The sequence below is a fragment of the Camelus dromedarius genome, chromosome 3 (assembly GCF_036321535.1).
Source record: "Camelus dromedarius isolate mCamDro1 chromosome 3, mCamDro1.pat, whole genome shotgun sequence".
Lineage (NCBI taxonomy): Eukaryota > Metazoa > Chordata > Mammalia > Artiodactyla > Camelidae > Camelus > Camelus dromedarius.
The window spans coordinates 98,982,496-99,000,066 of record NC_087438.1 but is presented as its reverse complement, the minus strand read 5'-3'; the positions used below and the strand labels follow the sequence as shown (position 1 = coordinate 99,000,066).

Genomic DNA, 17,571 nt, shown 5'->3' with positions numbered 1-17,571 from the left:
AGACAATCAAAAGACAGTTGTAGTCCATTACTGGTGCTGTGAGACAGGCAAGTACCTATTTCTGCAGAAACACAAGGAGAAGTACCTGTCTAATTAGAGGAGGTATCACCCTGCAGGGCCTGTTGGAGCTAGCCTTGAAAGCACGGTCTAGGCTGAGGGAAGCAGCAGCCTAGAGAAAGTCTGGGGTGGTGAGATAGCATGATCAGTTTGTGGGCCTGCACTAGTTCAGGATGCCCTGAAGATAGAGTTTGAGGTGGACGGTTTATTGAGAGATGGGTCGAGGGAAAGAAGCCCAAAGTGTCATAGGCCATGCTGAAGAACGGGGATTTTAACCTGAGGGCAGTAGGGATCTATTACAGTGTTTTGAATGGGAAATAACGTGGGCAGCTTGGCATTTTAGAAAGATTACTCTTGGATATAGTATAGAGTGTGGATTTGGTGTTGGGCAGATGGGACTGAAGGCAGGGAGATCAGTTAGCAGGCTATTGGAATAAACCAGGCAGGAGATCATAGTGCTGTGAACGTTAGTAGTGGGGATGGACAGAAGAGAAATGAGCGTCTGTGGGCAGAAACAAGAGGTTTCTGGTTTCCTGTTCTTTAACTTAACCTGCAGCTGTGAACAATCCAGCTGGCACTGATTCATTAGACCCAGGTTCTGTTTCCTGTGGTATATTTATCCCAGTTGCTTGGTTTGGAGAAAACATTTTGAGTTTAGGGGGCAAGGTTCTGGAGTACATACGTTTAATGTTGGCAATGGCATCCTAACTATACACACTCATCCTTTCTGTGGCTTGTTTGACCTCTGTCGGCCAGGTAACTTAGGGTAGAGACACAAGGAACTGTGAGTCCCTTGGGTGTTACTGTCTCTGCCTCATCTTCCTTCTGCTTTTGCTGCCCAGTGAGCAGCACACACAGAAGTAACTTTAGATCCCACTGACACTGAGCAAGGTTCCTACAGTTTCAGGTAAATGATTAGCATTCCATCAACAGAAGCTTGACCTCCTCTCGACCCTAGAGGGCAAAGTTAAGATTCACAGTTTACACTGCATTTAACCTAACTCTGACACAGGGAACATGAACGTAATGATATAGATTTTTCTTGTCTGTAGAAAGATTAGTAAAGTAGCTTTGTGGCGGCATCAGAACTAGTATTTCAGGAAAAGTTGAGGAAAGTTAGAGGCATTTATGATACTCATCTAAGGACATTAGCAAAAATAAACGAAGTTTAAAATCAAGTTTTAAAATGAAGAATTCTTGCTTTCCCACACTTGCTTGTTCAGACTTTTTTGGGGTAAAGTACAGCATATATGCAGAAGAGAATATAAAACATACAGAATAATTATAAATTGAACAACTATGTAACCATCATCCATATCAAGAAGTAGAATATTATTGTTAAGCGCCCCATAAGCTCCCGCTCCCCTTCTGCAATCACCACTCTTCCACTCCCCCCCTCCCCCAGTGACCACTGTTTGGACATTTGTGGTTATTATTCCTTTTATTAATTTCCTATATTACATAATTTAGTTTTGCATGTTTTTAAAATCAATGTAAATGAAATAATACATTCACTTTTATGTTTGTGAGTAGCAGTAAATTCACTCACTTTCTCTGAGGAATTGTTTTCCATTGTACTGATTGTCCAGGATATCCATTCTATTCTTGATGGCTATTTGGGTTGTTCTCCGTTTTAGATATTGCAGCATTGCCATGAACATTCTTGTTATACACAGCCTGCTACATATATGCAAGTTTCTGAAGGGTAGATTTATAGAAATTGTTGGGTTAAGTTGTAGTGTGCCTGCATATTTAGCTTTACTGGATGATGCCGTACTGTTTTCCAAAGTGACCTTGGCAGTTCACGTTACCACCAACGCTGTGAGCGCCCCCGCTGCTCTGTGACTAGCCACATATGACAGTTTTTGCTGATCTTTAGAGTGTGAAATGATATCTGTGTGGTTTTAGTTTGCACTTCCTTGTTTAATGAAGTTGAGCACGTTTCGTAGGTTTATCAGTCATCAGATTTAGAGTCTTTTCAGTTCCCCACCTTTTTTTTTTCCCAAAAGAGTTATAATATATTAGTGACCTTAAAACTCCTCTTGCCCCTTACCTAAGGCAATGTGCTAAGGAGTAGTCTAGTAGAAATCTTCTAGTTTGTGTGAAGGAGCCTGGATTCTTTGAACTTATTTTCTCTTCTTTTTTTCCCCAACCCATCTGCTGTTTGGGAGGTTTCCTGACATTTCACTGATCTCTCTTCTCTTTCTTCTCCCTCCTTTTTCCTGTTTCCTAGACTCTGAAGCGGCTCATGGCAGATGAGGTAAGGAATTTTGTTCAGCATGTGCATGTTCTAGCTCATTTCCTACACCATGATATTTACCAGTTGCCATAACTTTGATTTTCTATAACTTGCAACCGTGATATGGGTTCTATTCTGAAGTCATCCCAAAGCTTTCTCCTAACTCTTTGCTCTGTTTGGCCCATTGCATGCATTGCCTTGGCATATTCGTTGGCTTCCACGGTTAGGCATGGTCTTTAAACTCCAACCTGGCTTGCTGTCTGCATGCCACTCATATATCATTTGAAGCAAGCCCCAGAATGCTTGCAGATATTTACTGTTATTTTCAAACAGGTAATGCCGATAAGCTGCAGCTTATCAGTACCTCTTTTTGAACTGAACATCCATACGTAAGGTCTGAGGAGTGGTTTATAAACATTTGGTTGACAGAGAGATGGCATATACACCCCTGAAATAGACTGTATTCCTTCCGAAGGGAATTTTGGAGGATATGTCTTGCACTTTTGTTGCCTGCATAACACAAGTGCTGTGGAGTGTACGGAAGAAAAAAAAAGAATGGTTCCTGGTTTTAAGGCATTTCCTTGTTTATTGTATATGACTTATATCCATTAAAATCTATGGTCGCATTCACCTCTCAAAGGGAGAGATCCTCCGAGGGCCACATGTTTTTGTTGAAGAGCGAGAGGGAAGTGGCATTTTACTGAGCACTTTGCACATGAGCTGCTTTCAGTTCTATGCTGCTAGAGGGCTTAGAAATGGCAGGGGAGCTAAAGAACCAAGTTTTTGTTTTTTTTTTTTAGAGAGTTTCCAAATCTTAATACTTCAGTCCTCTTATCTTTGGATGAAGGTGAGACGATAGAGTCAGTACAGTAAATTAGATACAAGGAAGCCTGGCTTCTTTTCATCTCAGAGGAGTCTTGAACTGCCCACAGGCAGAAGGAACCATGTACATATAAGAGATTAGAGAGTTGGCTATTTGATGTGAGGTTTGTTGTGTAAATAAAAATGGACCACTGCTAATACTTTTTTCTTTTTCTTAGCTGGAGAGATTTACCAGCATGAGAATTAAGAAGGAAAAAGAAAAGCCCAATTCTGCACATCGAAATTCTTTATCATATGGTGATGATCCCACAGCACAGTCATTGCAAGATGTTTCAGATGAGCAAGTTCTAGTACTCTTTGAACAGATGCTGGTAAGTTTCCCACCCCAAAACATTGCTGCTTCTTGAAAATGCATTTATGGGCACGGTGGGCCCTTTTTCTTGTGCAGTCCCCCCTTAACTAGCCTTTAATTACAAAAAATTCCAGGCTTAGCAAAGAGCTTAATAGCAGTCCCATTAATGAGGGGACTAAATACATGCTTATCCACTACGTAAGATAGGAATCTATGAATAAGACTGAATTATCTGATCACTAACCACCTTGTTAATGTCCTTTAGTCCAGCAGCACTTTAGCTACCAACTCATGTGGTAGTGTGGCAGTCACCTCTGGATTAGCCAGAGTAGATTAAGTTTTAAAACATTCACAACAAAATCTATACAAAGAAGGAACTGAGGAATGGAAAGGCATTGTTTGCCCAAGGTCTTCTATTTAGTGATGATTCTGGAAAGAGAATTCTGATGCTATAATCGCTAGAAGATCTTAGCTTGTTGCTGAGGTCAGTTCAGTAGTGAACTGTGCACGGATGTGACTGACTGCTGTCCTCAGTGAGGAACACTGAGTGGGGAGGACGCTCATGGAATGGCCACATGATGACAAGTCTTAGAACGTTTTGAGTACCTGCTTGTAAGGTTTCATAAGACCTGTGTATTGACTTAGACATATGATCTCAGATTGAAATAGAGACTAGTGGCAGGTCTAACTTAATTAAAAGCATGGGCTTGAAACCCTTAACACAGAGCCTGGTACATAGTCAATACTTAACCAGTTTGAGTACTACTATTACTATATTTCACTGAAGCTTTCAGTTTGTCTCATAATAATCCAAGTGCCTTAAGAGTCTTAGAGTGTCATCTATCAAGATAATCTCCTGGCCTTGGATAGCAAATTTAGATGTGTTTAAGGCCAGGGGAGATAAAATAAATAAGTTAAACAGGCTAGATAGAAGATGATAAAAAGGAGAAGGAACTGTGGTAAAATGAAGGACTTCTGGCATTTTTGTTAGAAAGGCCAGCCACAATTCAGTTCCAGTAGGTTTTATAGCATTCCAGTTGGAAATGCTAGCCCAGTCGTGGTAGATAATTCTATTTTTAAAAAAGAGCCAGAAATCTGTAATTTAAAAAAAAAATTCTTTACTAGCATCAGATATCATATCCGGCATTCAGATTTCCCCAATTAGGTCATTTTTTAAAAGAACAGTTTCTTTGTTCAAATCAAAATTCCAGGTAAGTTTTATCTGAATGAGGTATAGGTTTCCTCCCTCTTTTATCCTTGTTATTGCTTAAAAAAATTTGTTGAAGAAATTGTTTGACCTTTAGAGTTTCCCATAATCTGAAATTTGATGATTATATCCTTTGATGCTAGAAATTCATATTTTTATGTGAAGTCTCTCAAGTTTAAAGTGTTGGGCTAGCTGAACAAAATAGACTTTATCTTTGGGTCTGATTCAACCTGAGGGCCACCATTTTGCAACTTACGTGTTCAACTTACCTGTAAAAGGAGGAAGAAAGCACTAGGAATTGAGTCAGAAAAAAGTCAAATTAATATTGCTGTTTGGAGGTAGTGATGTTTTTTCACACATCACACATAAGCACACGCACAGAGAAGAGATTGACTATACCCTGCCCACTTTTTTCTCCTATACTTCATCCATTTCAAATAATACTCTGGACTCTTTAGGGTTAAACTTGTGCTCACAGAGAGAGGAGGCTCAGACACATGGTTGTACCTGTAACAGGCTCAAGCAGAGCCTTTCCCCCAATAACACACTTCAGGTTATGTCTGTTGAGGAACTTTGTCATAGAGTTTCCAGTTCTTTCTTCATAGGGAAGGAGTTAGAACAGGGACTTAGTTAACCAGGATAATGGGTGTTTAGGTGCAGATTTTGCTGGTGTTTGGATGACGTCAGTCATCTAGTGCTTCAGTCTGAAGAAGTCATTAAGGTCCATCCTAAGTGCAGAAGACATGATGTCTCCTTTTGTTCAATAATACAAAGTAGAATTTCCCCCTATATCAAGTCCATTTTTGTTAGGAAAAAAGTGTGTTTGTGTACAAATGTTGGGGCTTTACACTAACCACCTTCATCCCTGAGAAATTCTCATCATCCGTAATAGCTTAAATCTCTATGGATCAGGAAAATTTGTTTATTTAATAAGCATTTAATGTGTTCATCTCTTCACTAAATATACTAAATAAATATTAAAGACTGAAAACTTGTAAGGAATTCAAGGCAATTTCCCTCCTCCTTTTCTTCTCCCTCTGCTAGGTGGATATGAACCTGAACGAGGAGAAACAGCAGCCTCTGAGGGAGAAGGACATTATCATCAAGAGAGAGATGGTGTCCCAGTACTTGCACACCTCCAAGGCTGTGAGTCCTGGGGCGGGTACCCATGACATGGCAGGCTGTACCTTTATCTTGGACCTGTTTGTTTTGCCAATTTCATAGGACATGTTATGTCCACATTAGTTCTATTATCATATTATTATGTATCTACTATATATTATATATATTGTATCATTCATCCTGTTATATAAGCCTACTCACTTTTTACTCTTATTTGAGTGATGTTTCTTACATACCTTTTACCCGATTCAATCTTCATGAAGTATGTATAGGTAATGGGATGGAAATTCTGAGTCTCACATAGTCTGGTGGTGTGTATGATGGATGTCTACCCTCATATTATTTGAACTTGTGTTAACTAATACTAGGCCCATTGATGACTGGATCCAGTGTTTACTGATCTCTGTGTGCTCCTCTCTAGGGCATGAGCCAGAAGGAGAGCTCCAGGTCGGCCATGATGTACATTCAGGAGTTGAGGTCAGGCTTGCGGGATATGCCTCTGCTCAGCTGCCTGGAGTCCCTTCGTGTCTCCCTCAACAACAACCCTGTTAGGTGAGGATTCTGAGGTGGTAACAGGAGTAAGAGCCCAATGTTAGAGTTCACTGGTGGGGATTAAAGATCAAGGGAGTCAGGGAAGTGTGAGAATGTTCTGGATTCAGAGTAAAGAGTTGCCAGGATACACTTTATTTTGGTGAATAAACATTTACTGATTTGATTTGGTAATACATTGTCTTTGTTCTTTACAGCTGGGTGCAGACATTTGGTGCTGAGGGCCTAGCCTCCTTATTGGACATCCTTAAACGACTTCATGACGAGAAAGAGGAGACTGCTGGGTGAGGACTTTGAAGTCTTGGCATCTTCTAGGTAGAGGGTAGTAGGGGACTTGGCTGTTTGCTCTAAAGGAAAAAATAGCAGTTAAATGTAAAGTTATGGACTGGGACATTATGCTGTTCGCTAAGGGTAGGGTTTATTGTAGGGTTGACCAGAAGTTGAATGACGATTTATAGGTACAGGAAAAGGAGGAAGAACTTACATTTTACAGTGAATAACATAAGACATATACCACATCAGATATGAGTCTCCCAGCACAGATTATTATCCGGTTTGGAAATACAGTCTGGTCTAGTCCAGAACTTCCTTGTGATCTGGTCTGGGTCATATCTCATTTGGAAGTCTTATAATACACTTGATCAGTTTGGAACTAGCATTATGATAGTCTTCAGGACTGGAATAATTGGGGGGATACTATGCACTGTCTTAGGTCAGGCTACCTTGAAGCCAGCCTGACCCAAAGTGATTTCTCTACCTCCTGGGATGTAGAGACTTGAAGCCTTTGACATAGTGAGGCAGGCAGTAATAGATGGGATGTTATCCTCATAGAATTTAGCACGTAGGAGCCTAGGGGGAATTAAAGGGAAGATTTTAATGTAATATTAAGCTTTTAGTTTGTAACAGGGTTAACCAAAGGTCTTTGATGATGGGGATCCTTCTTCAGCTACCTGTTTTTGCCAGTGTCTCAGGGCAAAGTCCTGTGTGCTAGAATTTATTCAGCTACTTGTTGGGGGTGTTCCTAGACCCTTGTTTACAAGATTAAAAAGTCAAATGGGAAAGGGGTATAGAATAAAGGGATTTCACTGATTATGTCTTCTGCACACAGAAGCTACGATAGCCGTAACAAGCATGAGATCATTCGCTGCTTGAAAGCTTTTATGAACAACAAGGTGAGATTTTTCCCATTCTCATTCCAACCCCCATCACGACCCCTGTTCTTTCTCTTCTCTTGGCAAACTCAAAAAGGAGCTGAGAATGTAAGATTCAAGACTTCTCCTTTCTCTTTTAGTATTGTACCTTTTTTTTTCTTCTTTTAATTATTTTTTAAACAGAGGTACTGGGGATTGACCCCAGGACTTTGTGCATGCTAAGCATGCGCCCTCCCACTGAGCTATACTCAGCCCTCCTAGTGTCGTAACTTTTTGATTGCCGCATACACATTCTTTTATGGATCTTTTCCCCAGTTCTAATGTCTCTTTCAGAAGATGGGCTCAATTTTCTTCCGATTTATACTGTTTTGCTAATTTTTTTTTTAATGGAAGTATAGTTGATTTACAGTGTTGTGTTAATTTCTGGTGTACAGTGTATTGATTTGGTTATCTATCTGTCTGTCTGTCTGTCTATCTTCTGCTAATTCTTGAATTTCCTAGCCTATACTTATTATTTCTGGAAGATTTACTTTCCTCTCTGCTTATTTGTCATTCTTTTCCACCAACCTGTTCCTGCTGTAGAATCTTTTCATCCGTTTCTGTCTTTTTAGTATTTAATCCTAAGGAGCTCACAATTATTTGTTCCTGAATGCAAATCTATCTTCCTCACTGTTTAATTTTGTTATAATTATTTCATTGGATGGGGGAGGGCATTAAAAAGAAACATAAGAATCAAAAGTTTTTATTCTTAAAACATGTGGACATCTGTTGTATCTATTAGAACATTATTTTGCTATGCTCATTTCTGCTTAGCTATATTTGGAGAAGTGTTCTACCCTTGTGTTAGGTTGCTAGGGTTGCTGTAACAAAGTACTACAAACTGGGTGTCTTGAACAACAGAAGTTTATCTCACAGTTCTAGAGGCCGTAAGTCTAAGATCACGGTGTTGACAGGGTCGGTTCCTTCTGAAGACTGTGAGAGAGAGTCTCTTCCATCCCTTTCTCCTAGCTTCCAGTGTCCTGCTGGCAATCTTTGACATTCCTTGGCTTGTAGATGCATCACCTCAGTCTCTGCCTTTGTGTTCACATTGTGTTCTTCCTGTGTGCATGTCTGTGTCTACATTTCCCCTTTTTATAAGGACAACAGTTATATTAAGGGCCTACCCTACTGTAGTCTGACTTTGTTGTAAATTAACTAATTATATCTGCCAATGACCCTATTTCCAAATAAAGTTACATTCTGAGACTCTGGGGGTTAGGACTTCAACATAAGAATTTTTGGAGGAGGGAGGGTATAGCTGAAGTGGTATAGAGTGCATGCTTATTATGCATGAGGTCCTGGGTTCAATCCCCAGAGCCTCCTCTAAAAATAAATAAACAAACCTAATTACCTTCCCTCTCAACAAAAAAATTTAAAAAAAAAAAAAGAATTTTGGGAAGAACATCATTCAACTCATAACAACCGCTAAACTTGTTCCTAGTTAGATGCTCTCATCTTTAAACTCCCCTCCTTCTGTTTTTGTCCTGCCAGTTTGGAATCAAGACCATGTTGGAGACAGAAGAAGGAATTCTGCTGCTGGTCAGAGCCATGGATCCTGCTGTTCCCAACATGATGATTGATGCAGCTAAGTTGCTTTCTGCTCTTTGTATCCTGCCACAGCCGGAGGACATGTATGTAACTGGACTTACTTCTCTTCTCCATTTTCTTTTTTATCATCTTCCTTAGTCTAGAGGAATATAGAGTTGTTTGGGTGTCCGCTTAGTCATAAATACTCATTAAGACTGTACTTCTTACGTGAACACTGTGAATCTTAATATTTAAGAAAGAGTAAGAGATGGAGGCCGTTCTGAGTGTACTGCTGGCTACAGAGGTATAGATCTCCAGTAATGTCTGTATTGTCGACAGGGGGTTCTTTTTACATTTTTTGTTTTAATTCAGGAGTAACAACGTTATTTTAAAAATTCAAACAACATAAAAATATATGAAGTAAAATTTAACAGGCTCATTCCTTTGGCACATCCTATTCTGCAGAGGTAACCAGTGTTAATGGTGTGGTACAGTCTCATAGACTGTTTTCTAGCACAGACAAATATATTAAATTTCCTAGATTCTAACACACCTGCCACTCCAAAATATGGTATCTTAGAATTAAGGAAAGATGGCTTATTCCTATAAAGCCAATCACACGTATAGGATAGATTTTTATTGTTGTGGAGGAGTTCGGTTTAACAAAAGCTAAATCATACCACTTATTCTTTTCAACTTGTTTCTGTATTTAACAGCAGATCTTAGACATTCTTCTATGGCAATACTTCTGGATCTACTTTATTATCTTTAGAGGCTGTTTGGCATTTCATACTATATATATATCCCATAATTTATTTAACAATTCTTTCATTGCTAGACTTTTTTTTTTCTTTTTGGCAGATTCTGGCCCCTGCTCTAGATGATAAGAATTTTTATTATCAATTTTTGTACATATTTTTTTATACATGTATAATTTCACATGTATGCGTTTATGCTTCTAGAAGTAGACCAATGTTGTGTGCATTAAAAATTGGTACTGTTAAGTGCCCTGCCAAAAGTTGTACCATTTTATACTCCATAAAAAAAGGGACTTAATTTGAAACATGGATAGGAGTCCAGGGGTGGATTTTAGGGAGGTCTAGATCTGGCTTCTGCTCTAGATGGTGGGAAGCATAATGTGAGAAATCCAGAACATTGATAATGCCCACTTCCTAACTGATCTGTGCCCCTGTATGATCTACCTGTTGTGAGTGTCCGTGTCAGCACACCTGGACAGTCCTCTCCCTTTCCTTTCTCTTGGGCAGGAATGAAAGGGTTTTGGAGGCGATGACAGAAAGAGCTGAGATGGATGAGGTGGAACGTTTTCAGCCACTGCTGGATGGATTAAAAAGTGGGACGTCCATTGCTCTCAAGGCATGTATACCCCTTGAAACTGGGCCCAAGAGTAGAATTCAAGATGGAAAGACTTAAGTTCATTTGACCTTTTAAGAGAACACAGGGAGTGGTTTCCAATTATATATTTTATATTTCGGAATTCTTTCTGAAGGGAAATTATTATCTTTCCCTCCAAGAAGGCAGAGAAAGAACTGTTTTCCTCATTATGAGATGGAAAAAAGGCATGGTATTTATTTACAAGCTAGGAATACCAAGGCCTACAACAAATTACACTGTCAAATATTTGGAATCCTTTAGACCTCTGAGCTCTCCAGACCTGTGTTTAAGGTTGTACTGCTGTAACAGAAAGTCCTTCTGTAGTTTTTGTACTGTGTCTTCTAGTTACATTGGGGGGCCTCAGAGAGCATGTAAAGAGAATGGAATCTTGACCTCCAGGAGTTAACGCTGACATAGCTCCTGAATTTTCTTGTTTTAGGTGGGATGCCTACAGCTGATCAACGCTCTCATCACACCAGCTGAAGAACTTGACTTCCGAGTTCACATCCGAAGTGAACTGATGCGCTTGGGGCTGCACCAGGTGTTGCAGGTGAGACGCTGCACTTCACTAGAGAGGCTGCGCTCCTTTCATCCTGCTCTCATAGCCCCGTCATCCCTGCGGTAACTTTGGTTTGCAGTTTAAAAACCAGGTGAAAGGTTTGGGTTTCTAGCCAGCATAGGATGCTTCTGGGATCCCTGACCTATACTTTTGTCATCAACAGGACCTTCGAGAGATTGAAAATGATGATATGAGAGTGCAATTAACTGTGTTTGATGAACAAGGGGAAGAAGATTCTTATGACCTGAAGGGACGGCTGGATGACATTCGAATGGAGATGGAATATCCTTTTACTGACTAAGGATTTACTCTTTTGAAGACAGACAAGACATTAAGTTGTATTCTGTTGCAGATCCCTGTATGGAGTGCTGTGGGGTTGATGACTCAGAACAGGGCATTTGTCTGTGTGTCTTCTCAGTAGATAAGGCAGGCAGGTATTGCCTTTGGATTTATTTACCTCAGCATGGACCAAGAAAGTTGGGAAAAGTGATCTGAGGAATGCTTAGCATGGAAGTAGTCATCAAAATTAGTGTGGACATCCTAGAACATGGAAGCTTATCTTATTAAGACGTAGAGCTGGTTTTTGGAGAACATACATAAGTCAGGGAGTGGGGTTGTAATGTGCTCCCTTGTATGTTTCCCTGAGACTGACAGAGGGAATAATTTGATTACCTGTTGATATTTGCCACAAGTGACTTTGAGGCAGTTTTCTTCTCGTTTCTGTCTACTGCTTGAATTTAAGCCAAATACGGGGAGTTTTCTATTTCTGTGTATAGTACCACCCAACTCACTGGTTCCCCTGGCCAAAGGAAGTTTATAGAGCTTAAAGTTTTGGGCAGGATTTACAGGAGGAATGGCTGTTAGAATAGAAGTTTCATCTTGCTACTTTCCCTGAGACTTGGACAAGCTCCCTGTCAAATGCAGTTTCTAGATATATGCTTTCCTTAGCCTCGTCTCCTTTTCCACTGACTTCAGTGAAGTCTTCCAGATTCTCTTAAACACAGTGAAGGATTCAAAAGCAGAGCCACACTTCCTGTCCATCCTGCAACACCTACTCTTAGTCCGAAATGACTACGAGGCCAGGTAAGGTGGTATACCTGTGGGAAGTTTTGAATTTGAGCCTAAGTGGAGAGAGCAGAACCCTTAAATTCGAAGGTAGTCTGTAAAGGGACAAGGAAAAGACAAAAACATGGATTAGAGTTATTTTTTTAGTCTCAGATATAAAGGGAGTTGTCAGTTGCCCCTTTAATCCACCTGAAAGGTGTCTCTATGGAAGAGATCGGAGTGTATAAGGTGAACTGCCCTCCTTTTGGAGTGCAGTTGTGGGTGGGGTGAAGATGATAGCAAAGGAAGGCAGCAATTAAAAGTTTTTTCATGTTGGAACATAAGATTCAAGCAATAGAGTAGAGATTCAGTAATAGTCCCGTCTATCACAGGCAGGATCCGGCCCGAATTTTAGGTGGGAAAGGATGTGCACTGGGAGGCAGATGGCCAAGAAGTTTTGACTCTCTGAAGTAGATGGGGTAGCTGACAGGGAAGAGGGGGGATTTCTTAGCATGGCAGCAACACTCTGTTAATTTTCTGAAAAGGTCTTTCCAACATTTGTCCTCAGGTCCTGCTATTGTCAAAGCAGTTAACTTTTATTGATCCTGAATACCAAAATTGTATTTTGGTTTTCGTTTAATAACCTTGTTTCTTTTCTTCTGTAGACCGCAGTACTATAAGTTGATTGAAGAATGTATTTCTCAGATAGTTCTGCACAAGAATGGGGCTGACCCCGACTTCAAGTGCCGGCACCTCCAGATTGATATCGAGGGATTGATTGGTAAGCATATTCGTCTATCTGGTTCCTTAAAACATTGCATCTACCTTTCATTTTGTATCTTTCTTTCAGTGAAAATTTCAGAGAAGATACCTTTGTAGCCTTCTGGTCTTTCCATTTCTGCCCTTTCTTAGGTGATAACTAATATCTCTGCTAAGAAAAACAGGCCTTTAGTTTATTTCTGCATAATTAAAAAAAATCTATTACTTATACACTACCCCACCTTTTGAAGGACTTCAGCTGTTGTCTGTGACTCCTGCTGGTCTCAGAGATTGATAAGTATTACTTGTAGGCATTCTCTGTGCCACCCAGCATGGTGGCCTTACTGCAGTAACAGGTACTCAGAAATTATATGTTGAACTTAACTGAAAGTCCGTATCTTTGTCTAATGCAAAACATTAAGAAAGATAAGGAAAGTAAACAGAAGGAACAAAGGCTGCCCTTCGGTTATATGGAAAGGCTTAGGCAGTGAGAGGGGAAGACGAGAATTGGGAGCTTTACTTCCTGACTCTTCACTTTCTTTTCAGATCAAATGATTGATAAAACAAAGGTGGAGAAGTCTGAAGCCAAAGCTACAGAGCTGGAAAAAAAGGTATGTATGAGAGATCAAAAATAATTGGGGTATATTTTTCTTTTTTTATCTAAGGATTTTAATTTCTCTGACATGTGAAACACGTGAAAATGTGAAATGTGAAACATTTACGTGTGATATTTTTATACAAGCTTTCAGCACACAGTAGCAGTTCCTGGGGGAACCTTTCTGGTATAGGTTGCTCAGCAGAGAAAGTAGTATGGACGTGCTTGTGAGGAGCTAGTGAGTCGTGAGTCTGCACAGTTCTTGGGCCCCTGAGTAGGAGGAAAGACAGGTGACACTCGTGTAATATTGGCAGCACTCGGGCTTGCTTAGCTTCTCAGTCCTCTTATCCAAAACAGTAGGAACTGAAATATGTCTGAACTCTCTTTTTCTCTTTGATTAAGGACTCCTGTTGTTGATAAGTTTTTGATCCTTGAGACTGCTGGGATTGTGCACCTTAGCTGTCCTGGTTAAATGTCTTTAAAATCTTTGTTTTGTTTTATTTTTTAATAATTCAAGTGTAGATAGACTATGGAAATAATCCCTGACTTCCCCCTCCTTTAACCTTGATTTTAGGGTCAGAATCATGGCGGTTTTTTTTTCCCAGGCATTCCTTGGGTCAGTGAGCTCAGTAGATCAAGGATTAGCACAAAACGGTGAACCACGGGAAATAACAGTGTGCTTCTTGCCGAGTTGGAGAGCTTACCGGGAGCCTGATTTCTTTCTCCTCTAGCTGGACTCAGAGTTAACAGCCCGACATGAGCTACAGGTGGAAATGAAAAAGATGGAAAGTGACTTTGAGCAGAAGCTCCAAGACCTTCAGGGAGAAAAGGATGCATTGGATTCTGAAAAGCAACAAATTGCCACAGAGAAACAGGACCTGGAAGCAGAAGTGTCTCAGCTCACAGGAGAGGTAATGTCCGAGCAGGGAGGGCAGAGTGACCTGTAACTGCCATCAGCAGCCTCAGGATGAGCTTGTATTGGAGCAGGACTCTTCATCTTACTCCCAGGGAGGGTTCAGATACTAATAGGTAATCTAGGTAGACGGTGCATATTTTTTAAATCATTAACCGTTTTGTTTTGGGGTTAAGTAATACGTGAGATAGAAAATTTGGAAAAATACAGAACACCATAAAGAATAAAATGAGTCACAGTGCTACCCAGAAATAAAGATAATAGCCTTCTAATAAATTCAGGAGTAAATATTAAGTAAACTCTTCTCATATTTGCTGATTTTCTCCTTATTTTAGTCAGATTTATCCCCAGACACTTGGTGCAGTTACAGATATTGAAATGATCTGTGATATCTGATACCTTGATCACTTATGTGGTTATATAATTACTTGTATAGCACATACTGTAATTATGTAACTAGAATATTTGATTTACTTGATTTTTGCATTTTCTAATCGAAGGGAGAGTTTAACATAAATGTTGAAGTTGCCTTTTTAATGCAGAGCTTGCTGGACTAAGAGCCTGAAGGACTGAATTCTAGTTTTGGCTCTGTCACTGAATAGCTGTGTGACGTTAGGTGGAGCCTTACAGCTGTCTGACTCCTTTTACTCCTTTCTTGTGTAAAATGAGAATTTGGGATTAAGTAATTTCTTAGATCCATTCCAGCCCCAGTGGTCCCTGAAGTGGAGTGAGGAGTATTCCTGTTGATGTTATTTCTGTAGGTTGCCAAGCTGTCCAAGGAGCTGGAAGATGCCAAGAAAGAAATGGCTTCTCTTTCCGCTGCAGTAACTGCAGCGGCTCCTCCTAGCAGTGCTACTGCTCCCCTTGCCTCTCCTTTACCTGCTGACTCTGGCGCTGTTACTCTACCCTCACCCCCTTCTTTACCAGGAGAGGTTAGCACAGCCTCTGAACCCCCTCTTTCTGCGGGTGGGACCGTTGCTTCTCCACCACCACCACCTCCTCCTCCTCCTTTGCCTGGGGTTGCTTGCATCCCCCCACCCCCTCCTTTGCCTGGGGGTGCTTCCATCCCCCCACCCCCTCCTTTGCCTGGGGGTGCTTCCATCCCCCCACCCCCTCCTTTGCCTGGGGGTGCTTCCATCCCCCCACCCCCTCCTTTGCCTGGGGGTGCTTCCATCCCCCCACCCCCTCCTTTGCCTGGGGGTGCTTCCATCCCCCCACCCCCTCCTTTGCCTGGGGGTACTTGCATCCTCCCACCCCCTCCTTTGCCTGGGGGTGCTTCCATCCCCCCACCCCCTCCTTTGCCTGGGGGTGCTGGCATCCCCCCACCCCCTCCTTTGCCTGGGGGTGCTGGCATCCCCCCACCTCCTCCTCCCTTGCCTGGAGGACCAGGAATGCTACCTCCCCCTCCCCCTCTTCCTGGTGGAATCCCTCCACCCCCTCCATTTCCTGGAGGCCCTGGCATTCCTCCACCTCTACCTTTTGGATTTGGAGTTCCTGCAGCCCCAGTTCTGCCATTTGGATTAACCGCAAAGAAACTTTACAAGCCAGAGGTGCAGCTCCGGAGGCCAAATTGGTCCAAGGTGAGAATTTCTGTCCATCTCTTCATCAGATTTTAAGAAACACTTTGGTCTCCAACTTTGTATTTTGTACATGGTTGGCTTTCCCTCTCTTAACAGTTCACGCCTGTCTGTCTTCAAATTCCAATCATGCATATGTTTGTTCAAAAGATATTAGGCATGTCCTATATTCCAGATAGCACTTGGGAGAGTTCTTTGAGCCCTGTACTCTGCTACAAAACCTAAACTTACCCGTAAGTTAATGCTGTTGCCCTTTTCTCTGAGGGTATGAGTGCTGTGATAATACACAATTTGATGATAGTCATTTCACCAGTCTTCAAGGTACTGATAATTTTGCGATCCAAAAGTCATGGATTTATGGATACAACCTCCTACCACCATCCCCCAGTGAGTTACACAGAATATGTTTACATGGCACAGTATTGTTCCCACTATGTGAGACCCCTGTGATTCTGTGTCAGCCTTGTGCTTCTGGAAACTGAGTTACAATAAAGGAACTTAGGGATTTGTTCATAAAATGAACAACTTTGGTAGTTAGCCACATTGATGGGGAAAATTTAATGTAGAGCAAGGGAAGATGCAAAATAAAGCCATAATGCTTCCAAAAGTAGAGGATTTGGGGTTAGATGGATAAGCAGCATAACTGGATGTATTTCTTGAATAATCACCAGTAAACAAAGTAGAATCATCACCTGCTGTTCTCACCACGACTTACGTAGCTATTCTCTGTATCTCAGGTTAGTCTTATTCTAGTAAGACATTGGCAATAACCAGCCAGCTGCCTCTTTTGCATCTTAATCAGTTTTCTAAAATGAAAAGTGCGAAGCTCAGTTTAGTAACTTTTAACACCTGCTTGTGTCTACAGTTTGTCGCTGAGGACCTTTCCCAGGACTGCTTTTGGACAAAGGTGAAGGAGGACCGCTTTGAGAACAATGACCTTTTCGCCAAACTTACCCTTACCTTCTCTGCCCAGACCAAGAGTGAGTCCCTTCCTCTTTCGTGCAAAGGGCCGGTGTAGGACTTAGAACATCCATCAAGTGGGTTTCCCATTTCTTTCCCTTCCCTGAGTCAGGGTTGAAGAGAGCTGGGGTTTCTTATTCCAAAGAGGACAAGCTATTTCTGTATTCTGGGGATGCGGGGGTTTGGAAAGAGAACTGTTACCTGTAAGTATTTTTCCCCGTATTTTTTTTGCATATCGGTACTTTATGTCAGTATAAGTTGTGGGGAATATGAGATTAATGTGACAGAGCTCAGTCTGGGCCCATTTTTATAATACTCTTGAAACGGATTCTGGCACTGCCTTTAAGGTACCATCTTCAGATCTGTATATGTAATTGATAAGACTTGGTCTGCAGTAACAGAACCACATGTGATTCCTTTTCTTTTTTCCATTTCTTCCCAATATCTGATGCTTTCTCCTTCCTGGCCCTTTGTTCCTGCAGCTTCAAAAGGTAAGAATACAGAAGAGCCTTTTAGTTGGGTCTCTTGAATATTAGAGGGAAAAAAATGAGAGAGATATAAAGGAATTTCCCTTTAGAAAAGTAAGACTAGAAATCTGGAATTGATTTTTCTTTTGCTGGTGTGTTTTTTGGTTTTTTGGGGTTTTTTTGGTTTGTTTGTTTATTTTAGAGTCCAGAAGGACCAGTAACTGTAATGTTAACTGACAG

At 41.1% G+C, this 17,571-nt stretch overlaps 1 protein-coding gene across 3 annotated transcripts in view; it reads left to right on the top strand.

Annotated features, from left to right (window-relative positions):
- Nucleotides 1-16,937, top strand: part of LOC105090799 (protein diaphanous homolog 1) — a 39,359-nt gene extending 22,422 nt beyond the window's left edge. Inside the window, exons 2-17 of one of the 3 annotated variants that reach the window (XM_064484392.1) lie at nt 2,291-2,317; nt 3,337-3,489; nt 5,722-5,823; nt 6,221-6,351; nt 6,546-6,632; nt 7,460-7,520; nt 9,030-9,169; nt 10,331-10,439; nt 10,897-11,007; nt 11,180-11,298; nt 11,983-12,099; nt 12,726-12,841; nt 13,366-13,430; nt 14,146-14,325; nt 15,089-15,907; nt 16,770-16,937. In XM_064484392.1, coding sequence (XP_064340462.1) covers nt 2,291-2,317; nt 3,337-3,489; nt 5,722-5,823; nt 6,221-6,351; nt 6,546-6,632; nt 7,460-7,520; nt 9,030-9,169; nt 10,331-10,439; nt 10,897-11,007; nt 11,180-11,298; nt 11,983-12,099; nt 12,726-12,841; nt 13,366-13,430; nt 14,146-14,325; nt 15,089-15,907; nt 16,770-16,922 — 2,490 coding nt within the window. In that variant the 3' untranslated portion in view covers nt 16,923-16,937. Of the gene's footprint in view, nt 1-2,290; nt 2,318-3,336; nt 3,490-5,721; nt 5,824-6,220; nt 6,352-6,545; nt 6,633-7,456; nt 7,521-9,029; nt 9,170-10,330; nt 10,440-10,896; nt 11,008-11,179; nt 11,299-11,982; nt 12,100-12,725; nt 12,842-13,365; nt 13,431-14,145; nt 14,326-15,088; nt 15,908-16,769 lie in introns of all 3 variants that reach the window. The other 2 variants (XM_064484391.1, XM_064484393.1) reach the window with 2 other exon arrangements.
- The last annotated feature ends 634 nt before the right edge of the window (nt 16,938-17,571 follow it).